The sequence below is a fragment of the Myiozetetes cayanensis genome, unplaced genomic scaffold (genome assembly GCF_022539395.1).
Source record: "Myiozetetes cayanensis isolate MyiCay16 unplaced genomic scaffold, myiCay2020 scf27, whole genome shotgun sequence".
Lineage (NCBI taxonomy): Eukaryota > Metazoa > Chordata > Aves > Passeriformes > Tyrannidae > Myiozetetes > Myiozetetes cayanensis.
In genome coordinates, this window is record NW_026087488.1 from 381,696 (window position 1) to 407,596 (window position 25,901).

Genomic DNA, 25,901 nt, shown 5'->3' on the forward strand with positions numbered 1-25,901 from the left:
ACTGGGGTGACAGAACCCAGCCTGAATGCCAAGCAAAGGCCAGTCCTCCCCAGGATCCTCCTACCCAACCTCACTGGGGTGCCCAGGTGCCTTTTATAGCCCTTGGCAGCAGATTAATTGGGCCACTTGGCTGACTTCCTTTTGCCCTCCAGAGCCTTGGGATGATCTTTAGCACTTCCCAGGGTTGAGGACACATGTAGCCAGTCCCCTGTTTTTCCCACAACTTTTAGATTTGCAATGATTTCCAAAGCAACTGTCAGTGTGGTGGGAAGGAAATCATGGAATCACAGAATGGTTTGGGCTGGAAAAGCCCTTTAAAGATCACCCACTCCAACCACTTGCCATGGGCAGGGATATCTTCAACCAGATCAGGTTGCTCAGAGCCCCCCTCCAATCTTTCCAGGGATGGATCATCCACTGCTTCTCTGGGCAACCCAAATGCTGTCTCATTAAACCTAATATTGCAGTAAGAGTTGGAGGCAGTGACTGTAGGGCTAGGGGGGCTTAGGAACCCCCAGGGACACAGAGATGAGATTGAGATGAGATGAATGAGATATGATGAAGGAACCCACTCATGCTTTGTGCCAGTGGCTTCTTTGGCTGTGACAGAGAGTCCCAGTGCAAGGAGCAGGGAATGTTGTGGGTCTGGGATTGCATTATAAGACTGACAGGAAGTGCTCGGACAGGAGCATGGAAAGCTGTATTTGCTTTGGTTTAGTGATTGAGACAGACTTGAGTGGAGCCTTGCAGTGTAACCAGCCTTCCCTCAGCAGAACCCTTCCCTGACCACAGGCATGTCCCTCGGGATGGGGTGCAGCAGAAGCAGGTCCACGATGATGTGCCAGACATACCACCTCCAAACAGGTACAGCTCTTTTCTTAGTGCCCTGGGAGGAAGAAAGCTGGGAAATTAGGGAGATTTTAAAGGAGCCTGAGGAACTGGAGAGAGAAAATCCAATTTCCTTGTTAACCCCTGGGGATGTCCAGAGACAGTGGCGCTGTCAGAACCTGATGGCCTGAGGTAAGCTCTGTTGGCTTAGACAGATGGAATTGCTGCCTGTTTATATTCTTCATCACATGGGCAGGCTGCTGACAGGGACTGGTTTATATGGAGCCTTATGGGGCACTTAATTTCAATTCAAACAGAACAGTTCCCTCGGTTAAATGGCTGCATGTTTGCAAAAGAGTAGCCCTGCTCCTCCTCTGCTGCTTGAGTTCTAGTCTGGGGAGCACCAGCACAGATGTCCCTATTTACACCTCCCTGTGCTCCGATGCTCCTCTGCTTCCGCTGCCTCAGCGTCTGACTTCATGTGAGCTCTGCCAGGCTCCCACTGGCCACAGCTCGGCCCTGCTCCATGACCTCACCTGCTTTTCATAGGAATGTTCTCAAAGAGTTCCTCTAAAACTGTCACTGTATAGACACACACATGGAATACACATGTGGACACAAAATATGTTATTTATTGTGAATTTTGCAAAGACACATTTAAGCAACAAAATATACATTTTTGAACCTTTAGTTTTATACATAACAATCTGCTACTATAGCAATAAATTAAATATACATTATTTACAACAGACATAGGTCACCAGGAACTACAAAGCACCGCCTCTCTACATCAAAAATAAACTTTATCAGATACATTTCTTCAAGATTTATTTTCACTCTATAAACTTTCTTCACATTCTCTTATACAAATCCAGCATTTCTCTTCGCAGGACGTACGCAGTGCTACATTCACTGAAGGCGATGAAAGCATGCTGGGGGGCTGGGGGCAGCCCCTGGCCAGCTCGGGGAGAGGCTGGAGCAGCATCAGCAGAGCAGTGAGAGTGCAGGTGGGACCCGCAGAGGTGCTGGGCTCTGCCCTGGTTTTGGGAGCTGCACCTCTCACAGCCAAGAGATCACAGCCCTGGGTACAGCCCATTCATGGCAGACATATCTTGGCCCCTTCACCTGCCATACCCTCAAATCTCCAGAAAGAAACTCAGTTTGTGCTTAGGTTCCCCCACTTCACCCAGGAAAAAGCACTTCTGTGTTGTGCTTAGGTGTGCACCCTGTGCTTGGCTCAGTGAGGTTTCAGGAGGATGCAGGTGCATGCCAAGTGCTCTCCTGAATAGAAGCCGAGCCAGAGTGGCAGCTTACTGCCAACCCTTAGCTGCACACAAGCTCCAGGGCTGATGCAGGTGATGCTGGTGGAGGGGAGAGGGTCCCCCCCTGCTCTGCATGAGGACTTGGAGCTGGTGGCACCAGTGCTGGAGCTGTGGACGTGCACCTAACCTACTGCTGCCTCTCACCGAGCCCAGGAGCTGGTCTGAGCCAGGTAGCAGCCCAGGTACAGCAGGAGCAAGTGGGGGACTGAAACTCCAGTGGGAAGGGGAACAGACCCTGTGACAGGGGAGACATCCCCACACAGTGAGAGCTCTCCCATCATCCCCCAACATGCTTCTGAGCCCCTTCTGCTCCCTCTGCAAAGTCACTTCCAAGTGTGGCAGAAGTTGTGTGCAAGGAAACAGTGGGATCAGAAAGGAAAATGCACTGCGCAGTAATTCTAGTGTCAGTTAAGGATCCGTTCTTTATATATATATATATGTATGTATATATATATATAAATCCCTTTTATATATGTATAGATGTGTATGTGTCACTTATAAGCACAAAACATTTTGCAAAATATATACAGGAACATCTTTACCCACTGCTGGGAGTGCAAAAGTCCCCGGGGTGTAACAAACCGCTGCTCAGACCCCAGAACCACAGGACAATCTGGGACATTCCAGGCTGGAAGGCGTGGGCCAGCACAGGCAGGAACCATGCCAAAGCCTGGTCTGTCCAAAGCCCAGCTGCTGGTAAGGAGGTACAGCAGGCTTTACAGCCTATGGTGAGGAGTGTGTGCTGCTGAAAATGTCCCAGATCCCATAGGAGCTGCTGGCAAACCTCATGCCAGCGGGCTGGCATGGAAGAGACAAGTCCAATACACTGCACCTCTCCCTAAGGCTTCACAATGTCCTGCCTGTTAGTCCCATTCCCAAATCAATCTAGGTCAGAAAGGAAAGTCACAGTTTCAAGTGAAAAAAAACACACCAACAAAATAACCAAGAATGACAAACGAACTGACAGTAGCCACTGAATCGTCTGCTGAAAGATCTCACGGAGATCAACACCCACAGGAATGACGTCTACAGAGCCGAGCGACTTCTCCGAGGAAAAAGCAAACCCAGAGCAGACCCTCGGAGCAAGTCATTGCATCAGTCAGCGTTTCACTGTGCAGCTTCAGGAAACCAGACCAAAGCTTCTAAAAGAACTGGGGATGGGTTTGAAAGTGTTACTAAAGCATCATCAGACAAGTACTGAACAGCAAAGTGTGTGATCCTGAGGCACCTACAGCTACGGCCTGGGCTGAACACACCACACACTTCTCTTCCAAAGGAAACTCAAGCTTTAAACTGTATTGAAATGCAACTGGCTGCGAGCAGGAGGGAGCATCCCCACGGGGGTTACTCATATTTACTACTTCTACACAGCGCTTAGTGCCAGTTAAACAGCTCCCTGCCTTTTCACATGTTCTCCTTCTTTAACCTGGTTCATGTCCCATCAGGGCTACGGCCTTTCCACAAGGATCAGTTCCAGCACAAGGGGAGCACCCATATGAACCGGATTGTAAGGCTGTTGGAAAGCATCTCCCTGTAGAGCTGGGGTAAGCAGAGCCGGTTCAGCTTGGCTTGGCTCCTCTCTGGCCTGGGGAGGTGATGGGGAGGAGGGGATGTGATGGTTGGATCCTACAAGCACTTGCCCCAGAGAGAGGGGAACAGGAGCAGCCACAGCCATGGCAGCTGCCCTGGGCTGCTCCAGGAGCACAATTCTGCCCCCGCCTCCTGACACAGACTGTCGGGTACTTTGTTGCTCTTGGAGCACTGGCTGTGTGTAGGTGACTTTGGCACTCAAAGTCCTGTTTTCAGCAGGAATCACAAATTCTAAGAACTATGTTCACTTGAGACTAAGAACCTGATTTCATGGGGTTTTCCAAAGGTCACAGGCTGAGGGGGGCAGGGGAGCATCTCTGCAGCATCATGGCCTGTCTTCCAGAAAATGAGTAAGGGCAGTCCATGAGCAATGTAAAATTCGTGAACAGGCTACAGAAAACTTCAGAAGAAGTTCCATAAAAAAGAGCAAAAGGATTTCTTGGCATGTTTAGAGAGGTATTTTTTGGGAAAGGGCATTACAGGAAACACACCTTGCAGAATCCATAATCCTTATATTTCAGAATAACAATTCACTCAAAAGCAGCAGGATAGACTCTCCAAGGGCTGGAGCAGCCTAATGCCACCCAAATCACTGGCGTTTTATGCATTTGCTTGCCTGGTGATCCAAGCCACAGGGCAAAGCAGAGCCTACTGGGCAAATTCTCTCTGGTTCCAGTTTTAGTACTCAGGTACACCACAGCTTTAGTTTTGGGTCACCTTTTCCAGGCCTGTGCTCAGTGTCAGGTAGGGACAAAGCAGGGAGGCCAAAGCTGACAAGGGAGAATGAACTGGTCTTGGCCCCCAGCTCCGCTGCCTGGGCCAGTTTGCTCACCCACCTCTCGTGCAAGAAACTGAGTAAGTGTGGAGTAAGGGGCTGCCTCTGCCCTAAGAGTTTTGGGGTGTGGGTAGGAACTGGGGTGAGACAGCTGGGGGTGGCTGGAGAGACACTGCAAACCGTGTGGTGGGGGGACATTTTATCCTGTTGCCCCCAGAGAGGAGAGACAGAAAATGATGCCAGAAAGCCAACTGCCCTGGGGCCACTAACTCACTTTGCCCTGACCCCCTACCCCTCAAAAAACAAATATAAAACCTGCTTCCCCACTGATAACTGCAAATATAGCATGGAGGAAACTGAACTGCATGGGGGTCTGTCCTGCTGCCCCCTCTGCCCAAGAAGAGCTGGCAGACAGCCCAGGGAGGGGGAATGGACGGTGCCCACCAGCCACAGCACATGCAGGTGCCCAAAGGGTGACCCAGCACAGCACCTGGAGGGGTCATGGCCCTGGCCACACATTAAGTTAAAGACACATCCCCTCCTGCATGCAGAGCTGGGGGCACAGGGCATGTGCTAGACAGGGGTACACCGGGTGGGAAGGTGGCTGGTCCCTGTCAGGGCAGGACTGTGGCAAGGTGAGAGCTCCTTCCCGCGTAGCGGACAGGTGGGAGGCAGGTGTGGGCACCTCACTGCCCACAGCTGGGGCACATGTGGTCTCATGGGGTGTTGAAGAGTTTTCCCTTTGTTGAAACAAAAATTCTCTGCAAAGAAGAAAAGGATAGAAGTGTCAGAGACTCTGGAAGGAGAATATTCCCACCCCTGCGGTGATGGCTGTGCAGCACCCGTCCCAGGAAGGGAGCCAAAGCCAGGGCAGTGCCCATCCCTGAAGCACCAGGTGACCTGCCACTCCCAAGCTGGGGAAGAAGGAAACTCTGTGATAGGGTGAAAATCCTGGCTTTTTGAGACCCATGCTTTCAGAAATGGAAATTCCTCTCATTTCAAATTCTATGGGCTCTTCTCAACTTGAGACTTCCTAATGACGCCCCTGATTTCATGGCAGAGAAGGAGCCCAGGTGACTCCTGCTGCATTCCCTTCACCTCTGCCCACGAAATCCACCTTGTGAATGTGCTGTTCCCCTCGGGGCTTTGGAATAGTAAGGACCTGCTCTGTTTTTCCACCCCCTGTGCCCAGAGGACAGTGCAGAAAACCCTGTCCTCCCTGCAGAGATGAGCCTTTTTGCACAACATCACAATATCAACACTCACCTGTGACAAGTTCATTACTTCCTCCTGCTAGTGGCTCTATGTGAAAGAACAGAACACGGTGTGGGTTGTAAATGAAGGGGCAAGAAATCACAAAATCCCTTCCCTCCCTTTCAATCCCTCATGGGCCCCACAGCCTCTCCCAGAGCCCAGACTCCCCATGCCAGGCAGGGAGGACGTGCCCACACAGCGTCCCACCAGCAAGAGCCCTGGCCCCTACCGTGTTGGAGCTGCTGTGGCTGAGCTTGTCAAAGCGAAACTTCAAGTTGGACCTTGGAGAGTTTCTGTTCTTTAGATCTGCTGGCGGGAGAGAAAAAACAAGGAACAAAAATAATAAACTGTGAACAAAAACATTTGCTATAGTGCTGGCTGCACTCACCCAGCCAGGCACTTCAATAGACTACCAGGAGTGCTACCAATGTTTAGTCTGTCTTGGCTGAATGTTTGGCAAAAACTGTACATTAAATGTTTGTGATGGAACAAATTGAGGCTTAATTATATTTCACAGTCTTCCTCCTGGAAATGCCACTGAAAAGGCTACAAGGAATGACTGATCCGTTTAATGTATGGGTGGATTTTCATGTTCTTGGCAGTAAAAATACAAAATAAACAATTTAAACATTCAAAGGGTCTGATTTAAGAGTTCAGAAAATTACCAATGAAAACAAGGAGAAGGACCTGTGGGGTGCTGAGACATGAAAAGCCTGCCTATGCTCTGCAGCCTCGCTTTGCCAACAACACTCCCAGTTACGGAGCCGTTGGGCTGTATTTGTTTCACAAACAGCTCCTCAGCTGATAATGTTTTTCCGTGTGAATGGTGGTGCCTTGTGGTAGGCTCTCTGTGGTTCAAGGAGTCAGAGCCATGGGTATCTGCAGGTGAAGGGCAACTATGGCCATCACCCAGCTCACCACACCATAATCACAGAATGCACTGGCAAAGGGCCATTCCTGCTGCTGAATTGCACCTCATTGTGCAAATTGTCCGACTGAAATGGATGGAGTTGGTGAGCAGGTTGGCAGGAGGGAAACGGAGCCAAGACCACGGGAAGCAGCTTGTTGATTAAATAATTGTGAGTCATGGCTCAGCCCCTGGAGACAGCGAGTTTCCACGACTACTGCACATGCCTGTCAGGGGACATGGAGGGAACAAAGCCACGGTAAGAGCCACCTCTGTGCTCTAATTGAGAGGGAAATAGTTCCCCACAGAAATACAGAACTAGAGCACATGGGACAATCTCTCCAGAACAGCCCTGTCAGGATGGAAGCTGCCCTGCACCCTGTGGATGCCCGTCCTGCCAGGGTGAGTGTGGCTGCTGCTTCACCCTGGCACCTGAGCAAGGCTGGGAGGAGGCTTCTCCATCCCAGAGCCATGGACCCCGTTCCAACCCACCACCACAGGAAGCTGGGGTTCCAGGGGCTCCAGGGGAAGAGTCAGAGGCAGTGGTTCCTACCAGCCCTCCTGCAACCCACCTGTGGGGCTCCTGCTCATGATGACAGGGGTGGCCATGGCTCCCGCGCTGGGGCTCTCACTGCCAGATGAAGCACTGTAGACAAACACGTCCTGCTTGAAGGGTGATGCAGTGGAGGGCTGGCTTCCCTGCTCAGAGAGATGGGAAATGACTTTTTCTGCAGCCAGCTCTTTCCCCCACACCCTGCTGATGCTTCACTGCACCCCTGTTCATTGGAGACCTGCCACCAGCCGCTGGTGGGAAAGCTTGTCCTGATGGAGCAACCTCCCAGCCTGGGCACGCTGAGCAGTGCCCAGGGCACGCCAAGGTTCACTGAGGTGTCACAGAATCACAGAATAGTTTGGGTTGGAAGGGACCTCAAAGACCATCTGGTCACATCCTCCCTGCCACAGGCAAGAACACCTTCCACTAGACCAGGTTGCTCCAAGCCCTGCCCAGCCTGGCCTTAAACACTTCTGGGGTTGGGGCAGCCATTACACCCTGATGTCCCACCAGGCACCCCAGCCCTCCCCCCACACCCAGAGATGGGATTAAGCCCCTCCAGTGCTAGGGAAGGGGGGCCTAGCAGACACTTCCCCCCACAGAGACCCCCCAGGGGTCAGGGGGCAGCAGGGAGCCGAGGGACACGTGCATCATGGGGTGGGTTTGGTGCCTACCACGCTGTCATACTCCTCCAGGGTCTCGCTCTCCCCCGCCGTGCTGCTGAAGCTGCTGGTGCTGGAGGAGGAACGGGAGATGTTCGACCGCCCGTTCTCTTTCAGCTTGATAAATGGCCTGGGGAGAGGCGGAACGGAGGGAAGGGCGCAAGGCTGTCACTAGGGAAGCACGTCCCTTGGACTGTGACAGTGGGACAGACCTTCCTGCCCCCTTGGAGCAAAGTGCTTCCGTAGGGACGAACCTTTAAGGTTGCTTCTGTACATGACCACATCGAAAGGTGTGGGATAAGGTGGTGGGTGGGTGGCCCAGCAGGAAGCCCAGGGTGCAGCTGACTTCCCCTTGGCAGGGAGGAATGGGTATTGCAGCCTCCCCAGCTCCTGTGCCCTGAGGATTTGGGCAGCCTCTGTCAAATACTGCTCCTGGCTCTTCTTTGGGAAGACCATAAGGGAGCTGTGTTCATGAGTCACAAGGATCTTTTCTCCCCTTAGTATCCAACTTATTTACAGTAAAACCTGGCGATGATTTTGTTTGACAAAGTCCCTGATGTCTGTAGGATGGACTCCTCCCGGCTCACCTGTCTTTGTTGGGGCATATTTCAGGGGAGCTAGGGTTGGACGAGGTTTCAGACTTCATCTCTTGGGAAGAATGTCCCAAATCTGGTGTCTTCTGGGCTCCAGAAACACTGTCACTGAGGGTAAAAAGAGACAGGTTGCACGAGTTATACAAGAGACTTAAAAAGGATGGTCAAATTATATTCCCCAACACCAAATATAAACTGTGAGAGTGACAGATGCTCTATGGGTACCACCACTTTGATTTAAAACAGAGGGAAGGGATCCAAGGTGCAATTTCTCAAACATAGCAGAAGCAGCTCTTGTTGCTGGTTCTGTGAAAAGGAGGGGCTGCATCCTGGCATAGGTTTCTAGCACCCACCAACAGTTTTCCTCATGTTTAACACACGCAATAGGGTCCTTTAACCTTAGTGACAGGGCGATGACAAACTTACCACCTTGTCCTGCTCTCCAGCTGGCTCTCCGACGTCGTGTGCAGGCGAGGGAACAGCCCTGACCGGCGCTTGATGGGGCTCCTGGACTGGTTCTTGGCAGCAGTGGCTGGTACAGGGGGCTGAAAGCAGAGAACAGTCTGGGTTGGAGAGCACAGCTCCCTCCTTGGAGCTCAGAAACTAAACAGCCTGCACGGAATTGTGCTGCCTGCAATTCCCAGCCTACGCATCTAGAAAACATGTAATGTCAGAACTTCCATCTCCTTTGTACCTTGGGGCTGAAAATCTCAGAAAGCTCATCTTTGGTTCTTCCAAAAAACAAGCCCAAGTTGAACAAGGCACCCAAACCCATGGTCTACTCAAGTGGTCCCCTCTCCTTTACCCTTGCTGCCCATGCAGGGGACTGCAAGACTGTCAGCACAGTGCCCCACTGAGCTGCAGTGCACTGGACAGAGGAGGAACAGTGGGACAGAGGGACAGCAGGACACAGGGACGTGTGGCTGCACTCACTGAGAAGGTGGTCTTGGTCACCTCGCCGCTGTTGTGTGCGATGCCCCCACTGAGGCTGCCTGGGATGCCACTGCCATGGTGCTTCTTCTGGCAGCCCACCATCGTCTCCATGGAGTGGCTGCGCACCCGGATGGCTCTCTGTGGCACAGGGGACGGGGGACAGCAGGTCATCACCACTCTGTGGGGTGCTGGCCCCAGAACCCCTCCCCAGCTCCAGGTCTCCCCCAGGCACATGGGAGAGCAACCTGTCTGGGCCTCCCCAAGAACCAGCACACCCCAACAACAACCGGACTGGTGGCAGCAGCAGCCCTGGCAGGTGCCACCCTTAGGGAGCCCCACAGCCACCACAACACCAGATTTTTCCCCCCATTGCTCTGTGATACCAAGGACTGCACCTATGGGACCAGGAGCAGCAGACACAAGCCCCACATCCAGCCTCCTGCCCGATGCCTGACCAATGTTCCAGAACCCTTGCCAGGAACGGGGACCACAAGCGAATCATAAGCCATGTTTGTGTGCACACCTCCCACGATTCTCCCTGGACTTGGAGAGGACAGATCCCACAGAGCCTCCAGCCCTGCCTGCACCTCTCCTGCACTGACAGACTTCTCCAGCCTGCCCCAAAACAGCTCCTGACCTGGAGGTTTCACAGCCACACGAAAGGGCTTCTGTTCTTCAGTGAGCTAATAGCTTGAGAATACATTCAACCTGAAGCTCTGCTGCAGGTTTGGTCCATCCACCTCTGGAAGAGACCGGAGGTGAGCCTCACAGCAGTGGCCCCACAGCAGCTGTAGACTCTCCCTGCTCCCTTTGATCTTCACATCTCCTCATCAAGCAGCCCCCTTCCCTCACTCTTCACAGCAGTCACCTTTCCCTGTTCCCTTCGCAGCTGTTCCCTGTGCTGTGCCATCACTGTGCCATGGCTGCTGCTCCTCCAGCCCCTGAATCCCAGCCCGGTCTAAAGAGAAGAACTGAGCCATCGCAGGCCAGATTCCTGAAGGTGCCAGCACTGCATCCACAGTGCACAGGTACCTGTTTACTGCTGGCCCTAGGGGTCATGGAGCTGCAGGCAGACCCACACTGGGGTAAGGGGAAGCTGCAGCCCTGAGCTCTCACAGAGCCCCCAGTGCTGGAGAGCACAGCCCCAACATTCCCCCCTACACATCCAATAACAAACACCAAGCCAGAGTCCATCAGACCAGATTTATTTGGGTTAGCAGCAATCCACAAGTCATTTGACAGTGTTTGTAGGTAAAAGTGACCGGTCGCTTTGCTGCCCAGCAGTGCCTGTGGGTGTTCACACCCTGCAGGCTCCTGCCCTGAGCTGGGAAGCTCTGCAGGGTGCCCCAACACCCTCTCCCCGCAGAGCAGTTCCTCTCCCTGCAGCAGAGGCAAAGGCACCTCTTGCTCGCTCCTGGCCCAGCAGAAATGTGCTCTGCTCACCTCTGAGAGCTGGTCCCCTGGTCGTCTGGCCAGGGGAATGGGGCTGCAAGCCGGGTTGTGGGTGTGAAGCATTGGGCAAAAAGGTATCATGAGGACCAGGTCTCACCCCTTCCAGCCCTCATTTACCGTCTGTGTCTCCCTGGTCACTCCAACAAGGCACGGTGCAGGACATAAGCCAGCAGGCAGCCCAGCAGCGCAGGCCCAAGGAGGCCAGGCAGGCGCAGCCCAGCACAGATCATGGGGCTCACCTCCCACCCCAGCACTCCCTGCAATGCCAAGAGAGCACGGTCTGTCTCCTCACACACACAAAGTGAGTCAAACCATGACTTTAACCTCAGTGCCAAGCCCCTGGTGTGAATGCTATGATGTATGACTGACTGCACAGCAGTTCCCTTCCTGTGTCTCACACTGAAACAGGACACACCTGAGCCTCCCCCCACTGCAGTAGGGTCTGGGGAGATGCACACTCATGGCCCCATCCTCCAGGTGCAGGATGAGGCGACTCATCTACCAGTGCCCACTTCTCTGGGCTATAGATATCACTGTGCCTGTGAAGTAACTGCAGGAGCTGTCTCAGCAGAGTTGCAGCCAGGACAGCCCTCCTGTCCACACAGAGATGGCAGCTCTACATCAGCCCCGTCCCCGCTACGAGGCAGTTCCACCAGAGACACCTGCCAATGGCTCATTCCCCCAGATTCAGGTGCTGCCCCTCTATCTCGAGGGATGTCCCCACTGCCCAGCCAATCACTGACCCTAAGGCCAGTGGTTACTCAGTTTCCTCCACAGCATTTTACCTCTGTTCCTTCTCCCCACACCATCTGCTCTACCTCATACTCACCCAGTCCCTCCAGCACACCCAGCACCCCTTCCCCTCTCTACCCCCCACCCACTTTCATTCCACCTCCTTCTTTAAGCACAATGACCAGCACCTCCCCCTTGCTTGCCATGGTAGTCACCTCAGGAATCTCTCCTGCTCCCTGTCACACAACGGCATCCAGCAACTGGTGACAGGAGCAGGACATGCCGTCACAGCAGAGCCCAGCGGCAGGCACAGCACGTGGTGGGGTCTGGCCCTGGACTGACATCCCTCTGGACACATTAAAAATGCCACAGCACACTGGTGGAAGTGCTCAAGGGCTCCAGAGAGGTCACCACAAGGGGGACACTCACCAACAACAATGGAGATCACACCAGCCTGCATCTGCTCCCATTGGGGCCAGCTCAGGTGCTGGTGGACTGAGCAGGTGGTGGTGGCAGCAGCCTCCACCTCTTCCCAGCACCCTATCCTCAGGGGGCACCTCTTGTCCACCAACACTGCTCATCTGTGTCTCCCACCAACATGTGTTTTGCCAGCCCTGGATGCATTTTAGCTTTGCTCTTGGCAAGGGCAGGGCTTTACCTTGAAAGACTCCAGAAAGCCTCCATGACCCCCATTCTCCAGTTTGTCTTCCTCGGACCCCAGACCCAGCATGGTCTGCGTGTGCCCATGGAGCTCATCGTGAAGGTTGTCCAACAAGGCAGCCCGTGTCCGGTCCTGCAGGAATGGGAAGGGACTCAGCCAGGGGCCCCGAGGGAGGAGCAGTGGCACCGACCCACTGCACAGCTGGCTTGTCCCTCCTCGAGGGCAGTGCCTGCCCCATGAGGCCTCATGGCCATCACGCTCCAGTCACTTGTCCCTGCAAGCACTGACCCATTTCAACAGGGAATGGTGGCTTTGAGGAGGAATGGGGGAATTCCCCACACCTGCCATGGTGCTGGGCAGGGACACATGGGCAGCATTACCTCCAGCTTCGCAAACTTGTCAGACTTGCAGCAGGCGTTCTCAGCGTTGATAAGCTTGGTCAGCAGGAACTCTCGGAACTCAGGGCTCTGCAGGGACAGAGCCAAGGTGGAAAACACCTGCTATTGTAAGACTCTCCATATCCCTGGAGCTGTACCAACCCAAAACATCATCTCACAGCACCCTGAAGCCCCTCCAGATGTGGAAGCATTGGTGGAAAACCCCAGACAGGTTTGGGGTGCCCTTCTGCACCAACACAGATGCCCTGGCACCAGAGCTGCCATTGCTGCCTTGTATGGGTGATGCCACGCACCGGTGCATGGCCACTCACCCTACCATAAACCCCAGGGCCTCACTGGAAACCAAGATCAGTGCAGATCAACTCCAGAAGTCATGTTTTCCCCAAGAAGGTGGAAATGCTTGGAAACATCTCGGACATACATATCTACTTTTTTTATGTCTTGGAATGTGCTTCCCTCAGCTCCTACCTTCTGGAACACCGGCGGGTGCGGCAGGGGTGGGCCAAAGGAGGGGACATCTTCCCGGGCTGTGACTGACACCTGCAGAGCCAAAAGACATGTTATTCTCACGGGTGCAGCAGGATAACATGGTTTATGCTACCTACACCCAGGTGCTGTGTCAGATGGATGTGAGCTGTTCCAAGGCACATTCAAACACCAAGGAGCATCAAAACTCTTTAACAAATGAGCTGTTACAGGAGCTGTTATACACACATGTATTCTATACACCGATGTCTGTATACACACATCACAGAACAATACATACATAATACACCTGTGTGCATACATATGTGTGTTCAGGACAAGGTACGAGAGCCCGCTAGGCCTAACACTGGTTGTGTCACCGAGCATGGGGAAGGTGCTGGGCAGCCACCTCCAGAACTTAGTCTGAGATGATCGATTTATGGAATGGGTTGGGTTGGAAGGGATATTAAAGATCATCTATTCATACACCCCTGCCATGGGCAGAGACACTTTCCACTAGACCAGGTTGCTCCAAGCCGCATCCAACCTGGCCTTGAACAACTCCAGTGATAGGGCAGCCACAGCTTTTCTAGGCAACCTGTGCCAAGGCCTCACCACCCTCACGGGGAAGAATTTCCTTCTAATCTCTCTAATCTAACCCTGCCTTCTGTCAGTGGGAAGCCATTCCCCCTTGCCCTGTCACTCCATGCCCTTGTCAAAAGATGCTGAAGAAAAAACAAGTACATGCATGTTGGGATTGCCCTTACCCTGTACGTTGTGTTATCCGCCTCGGGGTTTTCCACCTGCACCACAATGTAGGCGTGCAGGAAGTTGGAGGCAATCATGTCTGGGACAAACGGCGTGTTCTCCTCTTGGAAGATAATTGCCACGATGTCATTGCCAATGTGCCTCTTCCTCTGGAGCTAAGCAGGAAGGAAGAACATCGGGTTGGTAATGCCAGGCGGTTCCACTCCCATGGAAGCAAATGCCAGCCCGGGCTGGGAAGCCAAACAACTGCTGCCATGGTGCTGTGGTGCTAGGGCTCGGCAGTACCCACGGCACTGGGCAGGGCAACGTCAGTGCATCCCCACTCAGACCCTTCTGTGCAAGGAAACTCGTCTCTCTTACTTGTTGTGTGTCTCCTTCGGTAAAAGGCAGCTTTGTAGAGACATGAAACATTATCTCCCTGTCCCTGAACACCGTGTACACAGATTCTGCTCCCGTCTGCCCGTGGCTGACATCCAGGCCTCCTCGAAAACTGGAGATGAAGGGAAAGGCAGGGAGAAAGGAAGAAATATTAATTAAAAGCCTCACAGAGAGTGCCAGTGGCTGTCAGGGGACAGGCTGATGGAACAGCCCAGCTCATTTATCTTTATCTAGAAGTGAGCAAACGGAAAGAACAAACCATGTCACATGTTGTAACCAAGCATCGCCATCACCACCCTGAAATACAGGGTGTGCACAGAGCAAGGTCAGTCAGCCAGGGCTGACCACAGCTGTGGGTACCAGCTGTGGGACTGGTGGTCTCATTATCCCTCACCAGCAGCAGGGGTCTCTGCCCACACTGTGGCTGCTGCAGCAACCACCCTGGAGGCACCCACAGCTGAGCCACGACATTGGGCACGGCACAGTTCCACACATAGTTGCTTCCATCTATGGCTGAACATAGCCAGATTTTATCACCACCTCAGAGCTGCAGGGAAATAAGTTTTTCTCTCTTGGCAGCTCCAATTTTTTTTTTTTTTTTTGAAAACTCCCCCAGCTTTGAAAAACAAGCCGAAGCTATATTTACTTCTGCTCTGCATATCCCGCTCATGAGTGAGATGACTTCTGTTCTCGCACATAGATATTTTTACATATGACATAGTCTCTTGTTAATGTATTTGTAAAATCATCGGTTTTATCTTACTTACCCTTTGAAGTCCTGGAGTGTTATGGTGTCTCCCAGAAAACTTAGAAAGTTCTTGAAGGCAGTGCTCTCTTCATTATTGCCAAACAGCTCCTCCTCTTGGGTCTGCAAAACACAGGGTGCATCTGCTGACAGCCCCCATCTCCCTGTCTGTCCATCCCCTGCCATCTCCTGCTCCATCCACAGGGTCCCTGGGGTGTGACCAGCACCTTGTTCCAGGCCGCTCCCCACCTCTGCTTCCCAGATGGCACCACCACACCAACCACTGGCCACCACCACTGTCTGTGAGCTGTCACAGCCTGCTTGGCCCCCAGGACACTCCAGCGTAAAACTGCTGAGAGCTACTTCTGACCCGCAGCAAGGACCTTAGGATAATGTCCAGAAAATATCAAAACACAAGTGAATCCTCCATTGGAAAATCCAAGCCCTAATCACCCTCCACGTGCTGTATTTCAAAACACTGAGACCCTAATTGTGGCCTTGCATGAGTCACTCAGTCAAATCCAAAATGCAATATGTAAGATAATTAGAGTGCCTGTCAGAATAATTCTTGGTGAGTTCTGAGGCTGAGCTGCCTCTGCACTCCCCATCCTGAGTCCCCCAACTAATGACAGCGTTTTCAGCAAGTGCCTGTCTTCAGAGCCCACAGTCCCTCTAGACAAACATAGCTGTTTTGCTGTCTAAACATACATCTGATTAAAATACCACGCCTGCTAAAATCCATTCTCACATCCGCTTTTCCCTACAGCAGCTTGTGGGCTGATTTCCATGCTGAGATTTTTCAGTCATATCATTTTTTAATGAGTAGGGAAAACATCCCAGCAATAAGAAACGCAGTCATTGAGGACACAGTGGTGCTGCATGTGGCAGACTTAACAACAGGGTTGAGTCTGTGCTCATGAAACACGGCTCTCTGGTGCGCAGGGACATGCTCCACGAGAGTGGCATTGAGGCAACTCACCTGCCTGAACTTCTGATAGATCACACCAAACTTGAATGTGTTGTTGACCTCGTGTTCATCATACGACACTATCATCTGGGATGCCTGCAGGAAAGCAAAATAGCAATTGTTTCGCCAGGTAGTTCAAAACGTGACAGCCAAAAGATCAAACCCACGGGCCGTGACACCAGTCCTCATGGTGGGGGGTGGGGAGAGCACACAGGAGCTGCAACAGGGTACAGCAATGGCTGGGCAGCACCAGGAGAGCAGAAAGGGGAAAGAAGTCAAATTCCCACATAATTAGGCCAAAGGTTTCCAACAGTTGCCCCAGGTGGGGTTCTCAGCATCCCTGCTGGGCAGGTTACCTCACCTTGGGGTAGAGAACCGGGTTAAACTTCAGCCCAGAGGCATCATCACAGAAGGCCTGTGGGCAAAAGGAAAGAGCAGTCAGTGGTGGGTCCCTGGCCAAAACTTCACAGCAAGGCCATGAATGTGTTATAAAGAAGCCAAAGCCAGCATCTGATTACAGGAGCTCCCTGCTTCACATCCTCTCACTGGATGTCACCTGGCTGGCACCCAACTGAGGATGCAGCAAAACAAGTCTCAGGTCTCTCTGTGGGTCAAAGGTGGTACCTCTTTCTCATCTCTTCTCCAAGATACCAGTGACCTGCCTGGCATCAGCAGGAACCTAACAGCACGTAGCACCACCCACATGCCCCTTGACCTGAGAGTCAAGGCACTGCTGCCCAACGCTGTCCGACACATCCTCACACATCTCAACGCTGCCTGAGGTGCACTGGCATAGGCTTTGCTGCAGGTGCCCCAGCCCAGCTGGGCATTTTACCTTGGCAATCTGGGGGATACTTGGAAGCTTGCTGAATCCTGCCAGTGGGATCCTTTCATGCAATGTCTTCACTTTAGACCTAGCAAAGAAACAACGAGCAGACAGACATCAGGGAATGTCTACAGCAAAGCCATGCCAGCTGTTGGGAAACACCGTTGCGCTCCATTTGTTGGCCTGGTTAGTGAGCAAAGGCTCAATTTGTCTTCTCAACTCTGCAGCTCTTCAAATATTCATAGTTTGGAGAGAAATGACAAAATGCTTCAGACATGCTGGGTCCTGTCAGCTTACAGAGGGATGGTGAGAGATGTGACTGGTGTTAACGCAGAGAGGATTAAACCTGCAGAGGTTTACACTCAGTTCCAGCGGGTTTAGCAACAGATCAAAGTCTCATGTTCATTATCAGGTTTGGGCAGTCCCAGCACAGAAACACAAGGATGCTACCACTGCTTCCCATCCCACCCTGACCCCCTGCACACTGCTGCCAGTCTGGCTCAAGAATTTGCTGTAGAAACCGGGGACTCCCAAAGAGAGAACATTTTGTTAAACAAGGCATTTTTTTCCATACCTGAGTATAACCCTTAAATATTCTGTGCCATCTGTCTCCTCACATCTAACAGAAAGGATCAGATTTCCGAGGCTGCTGGCTGTACAGTAGAAATTTAAATGATCCTAAAAATAGAAAAAAGCATGTTAGCGGCAGGGAAGCAGCTTACCAATGGCAAGGACGCTGTCCGGACACTCACCTGCCACCCTGCAACCCTCCCGACCCCAAGAGACACACACTCTCTCTCCCTTGCCAGGAAAAGGGCTGTAATCCCTCTGCCAGTGGACTTTAGCACCCTGCTCTCGGTGTGTTCAGAGGGCCAAAGAGGATTACAGGACTGTGAGCAAGAGGGCAGGGGCTGCCATGCTGGGCCCGTGCATCTGGTCAAGCCCAGGCTCCCCACAGACAGGAGGCTCAGAGCCTGGTGTCCTGGGATCCCTGTAGCTGTGGGGTCAGGGGTGAAGGCTCTGTGTGTGGCCATCACTGCAATGCTGAGAACCTTTTGGGGCCTTCACTCCTTGCAAAGGAGAAAGTTGCAAAATTTACCCATTTTGTTCACAACTGGAGAGTTTTTCTTGGGCAAGGGTGTGCCATTTTTAGCCCCGAGGGGTGGGGGCACCCACCTTCCCCAGGAAATGCTTGCGGTAGGCTCTGGCCTCTCCCTTGCACTCCAGCTTGTAGCCATAGGTGCTGGGGCTGAGGTTCTCCTCCTCCTCCTCGCAGATGCTGCTGTCGGATGAAGTGGGCGTGCCAAGGTTTTCTGGGTCTTCGATCCAGTACCCCCCAAACTGGGGCAGGATGACCAATGGGTACGGCCTGCCCTTCTCTAGGATCTGGAGAGACATGTGCCATGACGGGTCAGACAGGACAGGGGCGTGGATGCGGGGTGCAGAGCTCATTGCCCCACGTTCTTCCCCCTCCTGCAGCAGACCCAAGTCCTGGCACCGGGGGAAGGAGTCCAGCCCAGAAGGCATTCATGGGGGTTCAGTGCACTCACCTCATCAATGCTGGGGTATGGGATGTAGTCTTCCTGGAAAAAAGAACCAAAACACCATCTATGACCATCTGTTCCCAACCAGCCATCTCTTCACCCCAGACTTGCACACACAACCTGGAGAGCACCTCCATCACCCGCTGCTCTGGTCCCTCCCATCCCACGCCATGTGCCACGTGGTAACGGAGAGCGATGCTCCTGTCAGGTGAGACCACAGCAAGGGGTGTGAGCCCTGGAGTGGTACCCCTGTGCTGCCCAGGGACACGGTGCAGGGACCCCTCCGTGCTCAGGGTCTACAGGAAGGTGGCAATGCAGGGTAAGTCCTGTCTGAAGGGGGTTCCGCTATCGGTGCAACTTCCCAGTGCTGTGGCAAACCCCAACCCTTTTAGACAGCTCAACACTGAAATGCTCTGGCCTGGACATAAAGCTGGATTAAGGATTTACAGGCACCAAATTCCCATCTTTGCAATTCAATCAGTGTCTTGTTTTCAGATAACATCTAAATCCTTTCCAGCCCCTCAGTGACTGTCTTTGTTGATCACACTCAACCTCTGGGGGGGAGGGCATGTGAAGAGATCCCCATAAGAAACAAAAATCAACCAACCTTGTGTTTCTGGCTTCCAGACCTCTGTTCTTCCAGTTTTGGTGCCTGTTTGGAACAAAATGAATGGATTGTACAATTGAGATGTTTTCAGCAACACAGGCAGTTGGCCCACCAACATGAGGGTATTTTGCTACCTAGAGATAGCTCTGACCCAAGTGGCTGAAAGGGGAGCCTGTGCTCAGGATGAGCCTCCCAGCATGGTAATGTAGGAGGTGCTGTGGGGCCTCTGCCCTCACAGGCTCTGCTGAGGGGAATATCCTGCTATTCCTGGCATGCACACTGCTGCTCACCTGCATTTTTTCCAGCATTTCGAAGAATTCTGCCGACTGAAAAGAAAAGAAGGAAATCTCTTGTTTGATGAAGTGGACACAAGGCAAGCCAGCCCAAGCCACATCACAGCAGGGACACTGGATCCTCACCCCAGACCGGGCACCCTGGCTCTGGCCCTCAGCAGAAATGGGGAAGAGACTCCATCCATAACTGAGGGGGTGCACCTTCAAGATACCCCATCCAGTCCTGCTGCTGAGCAGAGTTGGGGCCTGCAGACATCCCATACCAAGTGCCCCCCTGTACCACTGTGGACAGCACATGGATTAGTGAGGGGCAGCAGCAACCTGACTACCCAAGGGCTCCTGGTCCACATTCCATTTCCAGGGAAGCCTGGGAAAAGGGGCTGAGCGAGGCCACGGCACTTGTCCTGCTCCCCACGCATGAGTGGGCAGCTGTGACCCCAGGAGCTCCTGTCCAGCCCAACTCAGAGGTCAGCATCACTGCTGGAGCTCCCTTCACCAGCAGCCCTTGGCCCCCTCAACTCCCCAGTTGTGTGCATGATTTGGTCAGTGATCTTGAGTACTTTCTTTTCCTAATCACAGCAGTGTTAGTAAAGCCGCTGCCAGTGGCACTGTGCTGCCCGGTGCAGGGTTAATCCCCACTCGCCACTTGCCAAGTGAACTAAAGAGATTAGTCAGCCTGACTCCAATTAGAAATGCTGTGTGTGCCCTCTGCAGAGCACCAGTCCCACAGTCAGCCCATTCTGCTGCCTGGCTCAAGGGCTGTGGCTGCCCTGCCTGGCCAGTGCTGGGGGAGGACCCGCAGCCACCACACACACAGGGCACATGGCCCTGAGTCTTGGGTGATGTGTAGTGAGGGGGTCCAGGGACAAGAATCCAACCAGAGCTCTCCACGAGAGGTGCCAAAACCACACCAGTCACTCAGCCACGCTCTCACCCTTGGTGATAGGGTACTTCAGGTAACCCCTTTCCCACCCTGATCTGCCTGTGCTTCCCAGTGGGGCACTGGTCCTGGTGGCAGCCCCTGCGATGAGAAGCTACTCCAGGGCCACCCCTCCACCCCTTCAGCACAGCTGAACCTCAACTAGACAATCCTTGCCCAGCTTTTCCTGCTCTCAGGTACACACAAATAAATTACCCAGTCAAACTACAGCTGTGAATGTTGTGGCACCTCCAGTAAACCAGTAAGTGGCTTTTCTGGAGGTGTGACGCAGCAGCCCTGTCTCTCTTCTCATCCCTCCTCCCCACTAACCCGTGTTTGCTCCTGGCCTCCCGCCCTGTTCCAGGTGCAGTAATCCCAGCTCACACGGCTGAGGAGGGGCTGGGCCATGGCAGACACTGCCAACCTGGGTGGAGAGCAGAAAGCAGGATCAGCAGCTCCCATGCTACCAGCTATCAGAAACAGTTTGCAGGAGAGGGTTGTGCAATTCGGAGCAGGAAGGAATCATGATGAAAAGGGGGAAGGCCTGGGAGCTGATTTTTAGTGAACTCATAGAATAGACTGAATTTCTCAAAACACAAAAAAAAGAAGAAAAAAACAGAGGAGGAGATGAAAAAATAAAAATCAAAGGCCAAAGGAAAACCTGAGAGATTTTCCTTTAATAACTGTGATGAGCAAAGGTCAAATTTACAGCAAGAGCAGTCTACAGCTGCTGGCACAGGTGGGGCAGCTGTGGCTCAAACACAGCCCTGGCCATGTTAACAGCCTTAGACTAAGCCCACCCTTACCTACCATTCCTGTGGCAGTTAAAAAGAACCTTGTCTCAGACAGCTCTGTGCCCACAGCTGGACACTCTTTAAAAAGGCTTTTTCTTAGTTTGAGCTTGGTTTGGATTTCGTTTATCTCCAAGTTTAAATGTTCTTTGAGTCAATTTGGGTAGTTTCAGGTAGCCAGAGACAAGACCTGACCACCGTGGAACCAGATCTACCTGCTACAGTGAGTCCTGCAGAAAATGCTCACATGTACTGAACAAAGCATGCAGCAGTCTGTGCTCTTCAGGGCATTGTACATACTTAGAGCTGGCCTCACCAGGCCACAAACATTTTGGTAATTACAGTGTGTGTATAATGACACCTTTGTGGTGCCAGCAAGAAGCCATGTCACCCACCGAGGGTGCAGCCAGCAGAAGGGATGACACTCACTGCACTGACTGTGCTTGGACTTTTGCTCCAAACTGAACCTGCACTGGCATCTGCAATGACACCAAAGGCAGCCCAGAGCGTGCAGCACTGCCCTGCCACTTTCACAAGACAAACTTTGGCCTGGGTCGTGAGTTTAGTGGCGTATCCCTGTGAACAAGGAGCACTTGGAGAAGTTGTAGCTGGCAACTTCTGGCACTGGCAGTGGCCAGTAAGTGGCTGCTTTAGAGGTTTACAAATAAAATGATACCCAGAAAAACCCTGCATCAGGCAGGAGCTGCCACGGATGGAGGGCAGCGAGCAGAGCTGTGCCAGTACCCCTCCCCAGCACTTCCCCCCATATGTCGTAGCACTCACCAGCAATCCTGGAAGAAATTCATTACTTTCTCGGCATCAGCCGCCCCCCGCATCAGCCACGCAGCCACGACTGCTGCCGCGGCAAATCTTCCTCACGGGCACCCAGCAAGAGCGGCCAAGCACCAGCCCGGCCATCCTGCCCAGCCCCACACCTCCCTTCGTTAATATTTCCCCAAGCCAGAGGCACAGCAGGACGGCTGCCTTGTTATTTCAAAGGGTGGCTCCCCTGAGAGGCAAAGTGCCCAGAACAGGTTGGGCAGGAAGCAGTGAGGGTTTGCAGAGGACGGGCAGGTGCCTGCTGGGATGCAATGCAAAGCTCCACGGGCAGGATGTAAAGCCCCATGATGGGATGCACGGCCCCACGGAGGGACTCACGGCCCTGCAGCAAGATGCACTGTGCCCCTCTGGTGGGCACTCTCCTGGGAGAGTGGCAGGAGAAACCAGGCACTGGACAAGAGCTAGAAAATCCCTCTCTTCCTGGAAATCTGTATGCACAAAAAAGCCACACCCCTTCCAAACAAGCTGAATGAATCCCAGATGTAAATCCATTCAGAGTCAGTGCAGGACAACCCATGCTACTGGCTCAGGAGCTGCAGAATGGGCACCAGCACCAACAGGGCCTTCCCATCCCAGCAGCACCAGGGAGGTGTTGCAGCCAGAATGCAGCCTCTTTGGCCAGAATGCCTGCATGGCTCTGACAAAGCACAGGCAGTCTCAGCTGCCAGTGACTTGCTCCTGTCCAAACACCCATGCCTATCCCCATCCCTCTCTGTCATACTAAGCCTTGCACAGATCTCTGGGAAGCACCTTAGAGTCTACCAAGAACAGGGCAGAGCAGGATGAGGACCAAGGACTTCGACTCAATGCATTCATGCTGCGCAGCATCTCATGGCAGGCTCAGCTTATGCCGGGGCCAAGTGACCACTCGCATCCTCTGCACTGGCTGCCTCCACCGGAGAACCCAACTGACTCCTGAGAACCACGTCTCCACCTCCCAAACACAGTCACCTCAACTTTCCCTTCATCAAGTTGATGGCTCCTTAATCCCTGACATCTCCTGTCCCAGGCACCTTGAGGCCCAACTCTTAAATATCAGCACACACTGCCTGCCTTGAGCTAGTGGCAGGGAGACCAAAGTGGCAGCAGGGGCACTAGGAACCTCCAAAAAAGGAGACATGCAGACAAACCCAGAGGCCCACAGACAACTTCCAGCCTGGAAAACACATGGTTTTATTTCTGTTTGGCATCTCTGGAGTTCCCTATGCCTGGCACAGCTTAGCAGTGGCCAAGTGGTCCCTGGCAGGAGAGAGCGGTAGGTTGGCCCCTGCAGCAGTGCCCACCTGCCAGGGACACACTGTCTGCCTCGTGCTGGCACAGAGCCTCCCACCACAGTGCTTGGGGAGGGTTACTGGAAAGAAAACAGCACTGGAACTCAGCACCCTGCTTGGCATTACTGCTCCCGATTGCATAATGTGAGCGGCAGCGCAGGATGGGCCGCTGGCACACATGCCCTGCTGCCACGGATGGATAGATGGATGGTGTTGGAACAGGCTGCCGGCTGAATTCCAGAAACCACCTACTGCTGCTCCCGCGGGAACAGCCCTAATCCGTACAGCTGCTGCGTTGGAAGTGCCGTTCCTCACCAGCCTGGCTTTCCAAAACCAGTGCCTCGGCCGGACTGCGCGCCCACGGCCCGGCCCAGCACCGCGGTGCCTGCGCACTCACCTTCATGGTCGGTGGGGCGGTGAGGGGGGGTGACAGTGGCCGCTCCGGGACGGTCACATCCGCACTGTTCAGCAGCTCCTGCTTCCTGGAAAACCAAACACAGGCGTGTCAGCTCTCCCCTGCCCGAGCCAGCATGCAAGGCAGGAGATAAGGGTTATCTCCCTTGGCAAAGCCTTGGCATGTGGCTGCCTGTACAGTAATATCTGGAATCTGAGAAAAAACCCAACAGACAGCATTAGAGAGGGATAAAAGTAACCAGAAAAGCCCCATGCCTAGGGCAGGCTGTGAGCCCTCACTGCCCCTGTGTGGTGCTGGTGGTGCAGGGACAGCAAGGCTGGGTTCCTGTGACAGCCCATGCCCATGGCTTCTCTCCCTCCAGCACCTTCTCTACCAGGGCAGGACCTGAGGCTGAGCAGCCTTCTGGCAGCAGAGGAGGCTCCCAGCTTGGTGACACCCAGGGACACCCCAACATGGGTTTGGGGGCACCCAGCCAAGGGCCCCTTTGACAACAGGGCACCTGGCACAGGCACTATATTTGGAGGCAACAAGAAGCATCAGGAAGATGCAAGACCCCGGGGAAGTAGGGAGCAGACACCATGCTACGGACAAAAGCCCCCTAAACCTCAGAAAGGCATGGCCTCAACCCTCCACTCAACAAAATCCCCATCCCTCTCACCCAGCAGTTCCTGGGCAGGCAGCCATGCTGTCACACAGCAGCACTGCCAGATGCTCCTCGGGGAGTCAGAAAATCAGAGATTTAATTTAGTTTCCTCTCGTCCCTGCCAGGTTAGTCCTGCAGAAACCGGGCCAAAATGTCCAACTGTTTATCTCACCATAACGAGGTTTGGTTCCCATGGCAGCCTGCCCCGGGATGGCTCCACACAGCACAGTGTGCACAGCAGTGGGCACTGATGCCCTCTGAGGCCCCCTCCAAAACACATAGCTCCTGCCAGAGGGTGCACACCTAACCTCTGGAAACACTTGCCCTCACCACCAGCCCCACTGGGCCCTGCCCTCCCACTCACACTGTCCTCTCCTCCCAAGTCCCATCTCTTGTGACAGCAGGTGACAATCACCTGCCGATCATGGGGGAAGCTCGGGTGGCTCCAGCCCCTCCTTGGCAAGGCCCTGTGTCACAGAGAAGCCAAGGAATGCTAAGGGGATGAAGTGGGGATGAAGCAGGGAGGCAGTGGGGATGTTGGGAAGGCAAAGTGGGACCAGCAACAGTCTCCTCACAGCCGCAAGGCACTGGGGGCTGCAGCACCACTTGGGCTGTGCCAGCAGTGCAGCCACAGCCAGAGTAACTGAGAGAAACACCCACCAGGTTGTGTTCAAACGTGAATCCAGACCAAGGACTGATGTTTCCCATTATATTAAACCAAAATACATATTCTTTTTTTTTTTTTTTTTGGTCTCAGAGTAGGTTAAATTTACATTGTTATATCTCTTTTGAGCTCTTGGCAATTTTTCCATGCAAAAAATGAATTGAAGCAATGTGGAGCAATAGCAGAATTCCTCTCCTGCCCACCCACACTGTTTATCTAGCTCCTTCCCTCTCTGCTCTCCTCAATCTCACCATGACTCCACTGCTGATAAATGCCGAGGATGACAGATTTTCCCTGTTTGCTCTTTGACTTTCTAGGACACTAAAGCACAGCCTGATCTGGAGCAAACCACTCATCCTCTGCTCTCCTTGCTTTGAACCCTGAGCTCTGCCTGATTGCACTCAGCTGCGCAGCAGCCTCAAAGGCATAAAATGGATACGACTTTGCAAAGATTAAAGTTATAGGGATGCGCACAAATAATTTGATTTGATCTGGGATTTGTAGTGGGTTGCCATAGTATCATATTCTAAGTATTATAAAATCACCCAACTTAACAACACGTTCCTCTGTCACATGCTGCTTCTTTGGGGCCAAATTGATGGAACTGCTCCTGCAGTTCTGGGAGAGCAAAACAAGCCCATGCCCAACCACCACTTGGAACGGGCCTCCACACTGGGAATCTGTTATGTTGAAGCCCAATCACAGATGCCAGTGATTCAATCTGCCATCAGCGCTGGGGTCAAGGGCTAGTGGTCGATTTCCCAAACAGATTACCCTCACAGGATGATAAATGAATCATGAGGAAGATCAGCACGTCTTTGTCTGTGCACCAGGGTACAATCCAAGGATCTCCCTGAAGTGACCCCAGAGCCAGCAGGGGCTCTTGGCAGCCCCACACTGAGACACAGTGCCCAGCTGGCACTGAGAATTCAAGTCTCTGCAGAGCCCAAACCACAGCAAAGGTCACAGGTGCCCCTGCCAGCAAAGAACGAGGCTGGGGATGCCATGCAGCTCACCCTGCACTCACCTCTCGCTGGCACCACAGGAGATGTGCGGCTCCAGCATCGACAATGCAACCAAAGGTCACAGCACTGTGCTCGCTTCC

At 53.2% G+C, this 25,901-nt stretch overlaps 1 protein-coding gene across 6 annotated transcripts in view; it reads right to left on the reverse strand.

Moving 5' to 3' along the window:
- Nucleotides 1-1,440: 1,440 nt before the first annotated feature.
- Nucleotides 1,441-25,901, reverse strand: part of RAP1GAP2 (RAP1 GTPase activating protein 2) — a 57,050-nt gene continuing 32,589 nt past the window's right edge. For 3 of the 6 annotated variants that reach the window (XM_050321740.1, XM_050321746.1, XM_050321744.1), the window contains 23 exons: nt 23,472-23,556; nt 19,251-19,286; nt 18,961-19,005; nt 18,360-18,392; nt 17,986-18,195; nt 17,384-17,487; nt 16,819-16,897; nt 16,345-16,398; nt 15,996-16,079; nt 15,039-15,139; nt 14,254-14,383; nt 13,893-14,048; nt 13,129-13,200; nt 12,643-12,729; nt 12,260-12,394; nt 9,418-9,555; nt 8,911-9,029; nt 8,479-8,592; nt 7,904-8,021; nt 7,249-7,375; nt 5,999-6,078; nt 5,782-5,817; nt 1,441-5,276 (listed from right to left, as the gene is read on the reverse strand). In XM_050321740.1, the coding sequence (XP_050177697.1) occupies nt 5,809-5,817; nt 5,999-6,078; nt 7,249-7,375; nt 7,904-8,021; nt 8,479-8,592; nt 8,911-9,029; nt 9,418-9,555; nt 12,260-12,394; nt 12,643-12,729; nt 13,129-13,200; nt 13,893-14,048; nt 14,254-14,383; nt 15,039-15,139; nt 15,996-16,079; nt 16,345-16,398; nt 16,819-16,897; nt 17,384-17,487; nt 17,986-18,195; nt 18,360-18,392; nt 18,961-19,005; nt 19,251-19,286; nt 23,472-23,556 (2,116 nt within the window). In that variant the 3' untranslated portion in view covers nt 1,441-5,276; nt 5,782-5,808. The remainder of the gene's footprint in view (nt 5,277-5,781; nt 5,818-5,998; nt 6,079-7,248; nt 7,376-7,903; nt 8,022-8,478; nt 8,593-8,910; nt 9,030-9,417; nt 9,556-12,259; nt 12,395-12,642; nt 12,730-13,128; nt 13,201-13,892; nt 14,049-14,253; nt 14,384-15,038; nt 15,140-15,995; nt 16,080-16,344; nt 16,399-16,818; nt 16,898-17,383; nt 17,488-17,985; nt 18,196-18,359; nt 18,393-18,960; nt 19,006-19,250; nt 19,287-23,471; nt 23,557-25,901) is intronic. The other 3 variants (XM_050321741.1, XM_050321745.1, XM_050321743.1) reach the window with 2 other exon arrangements.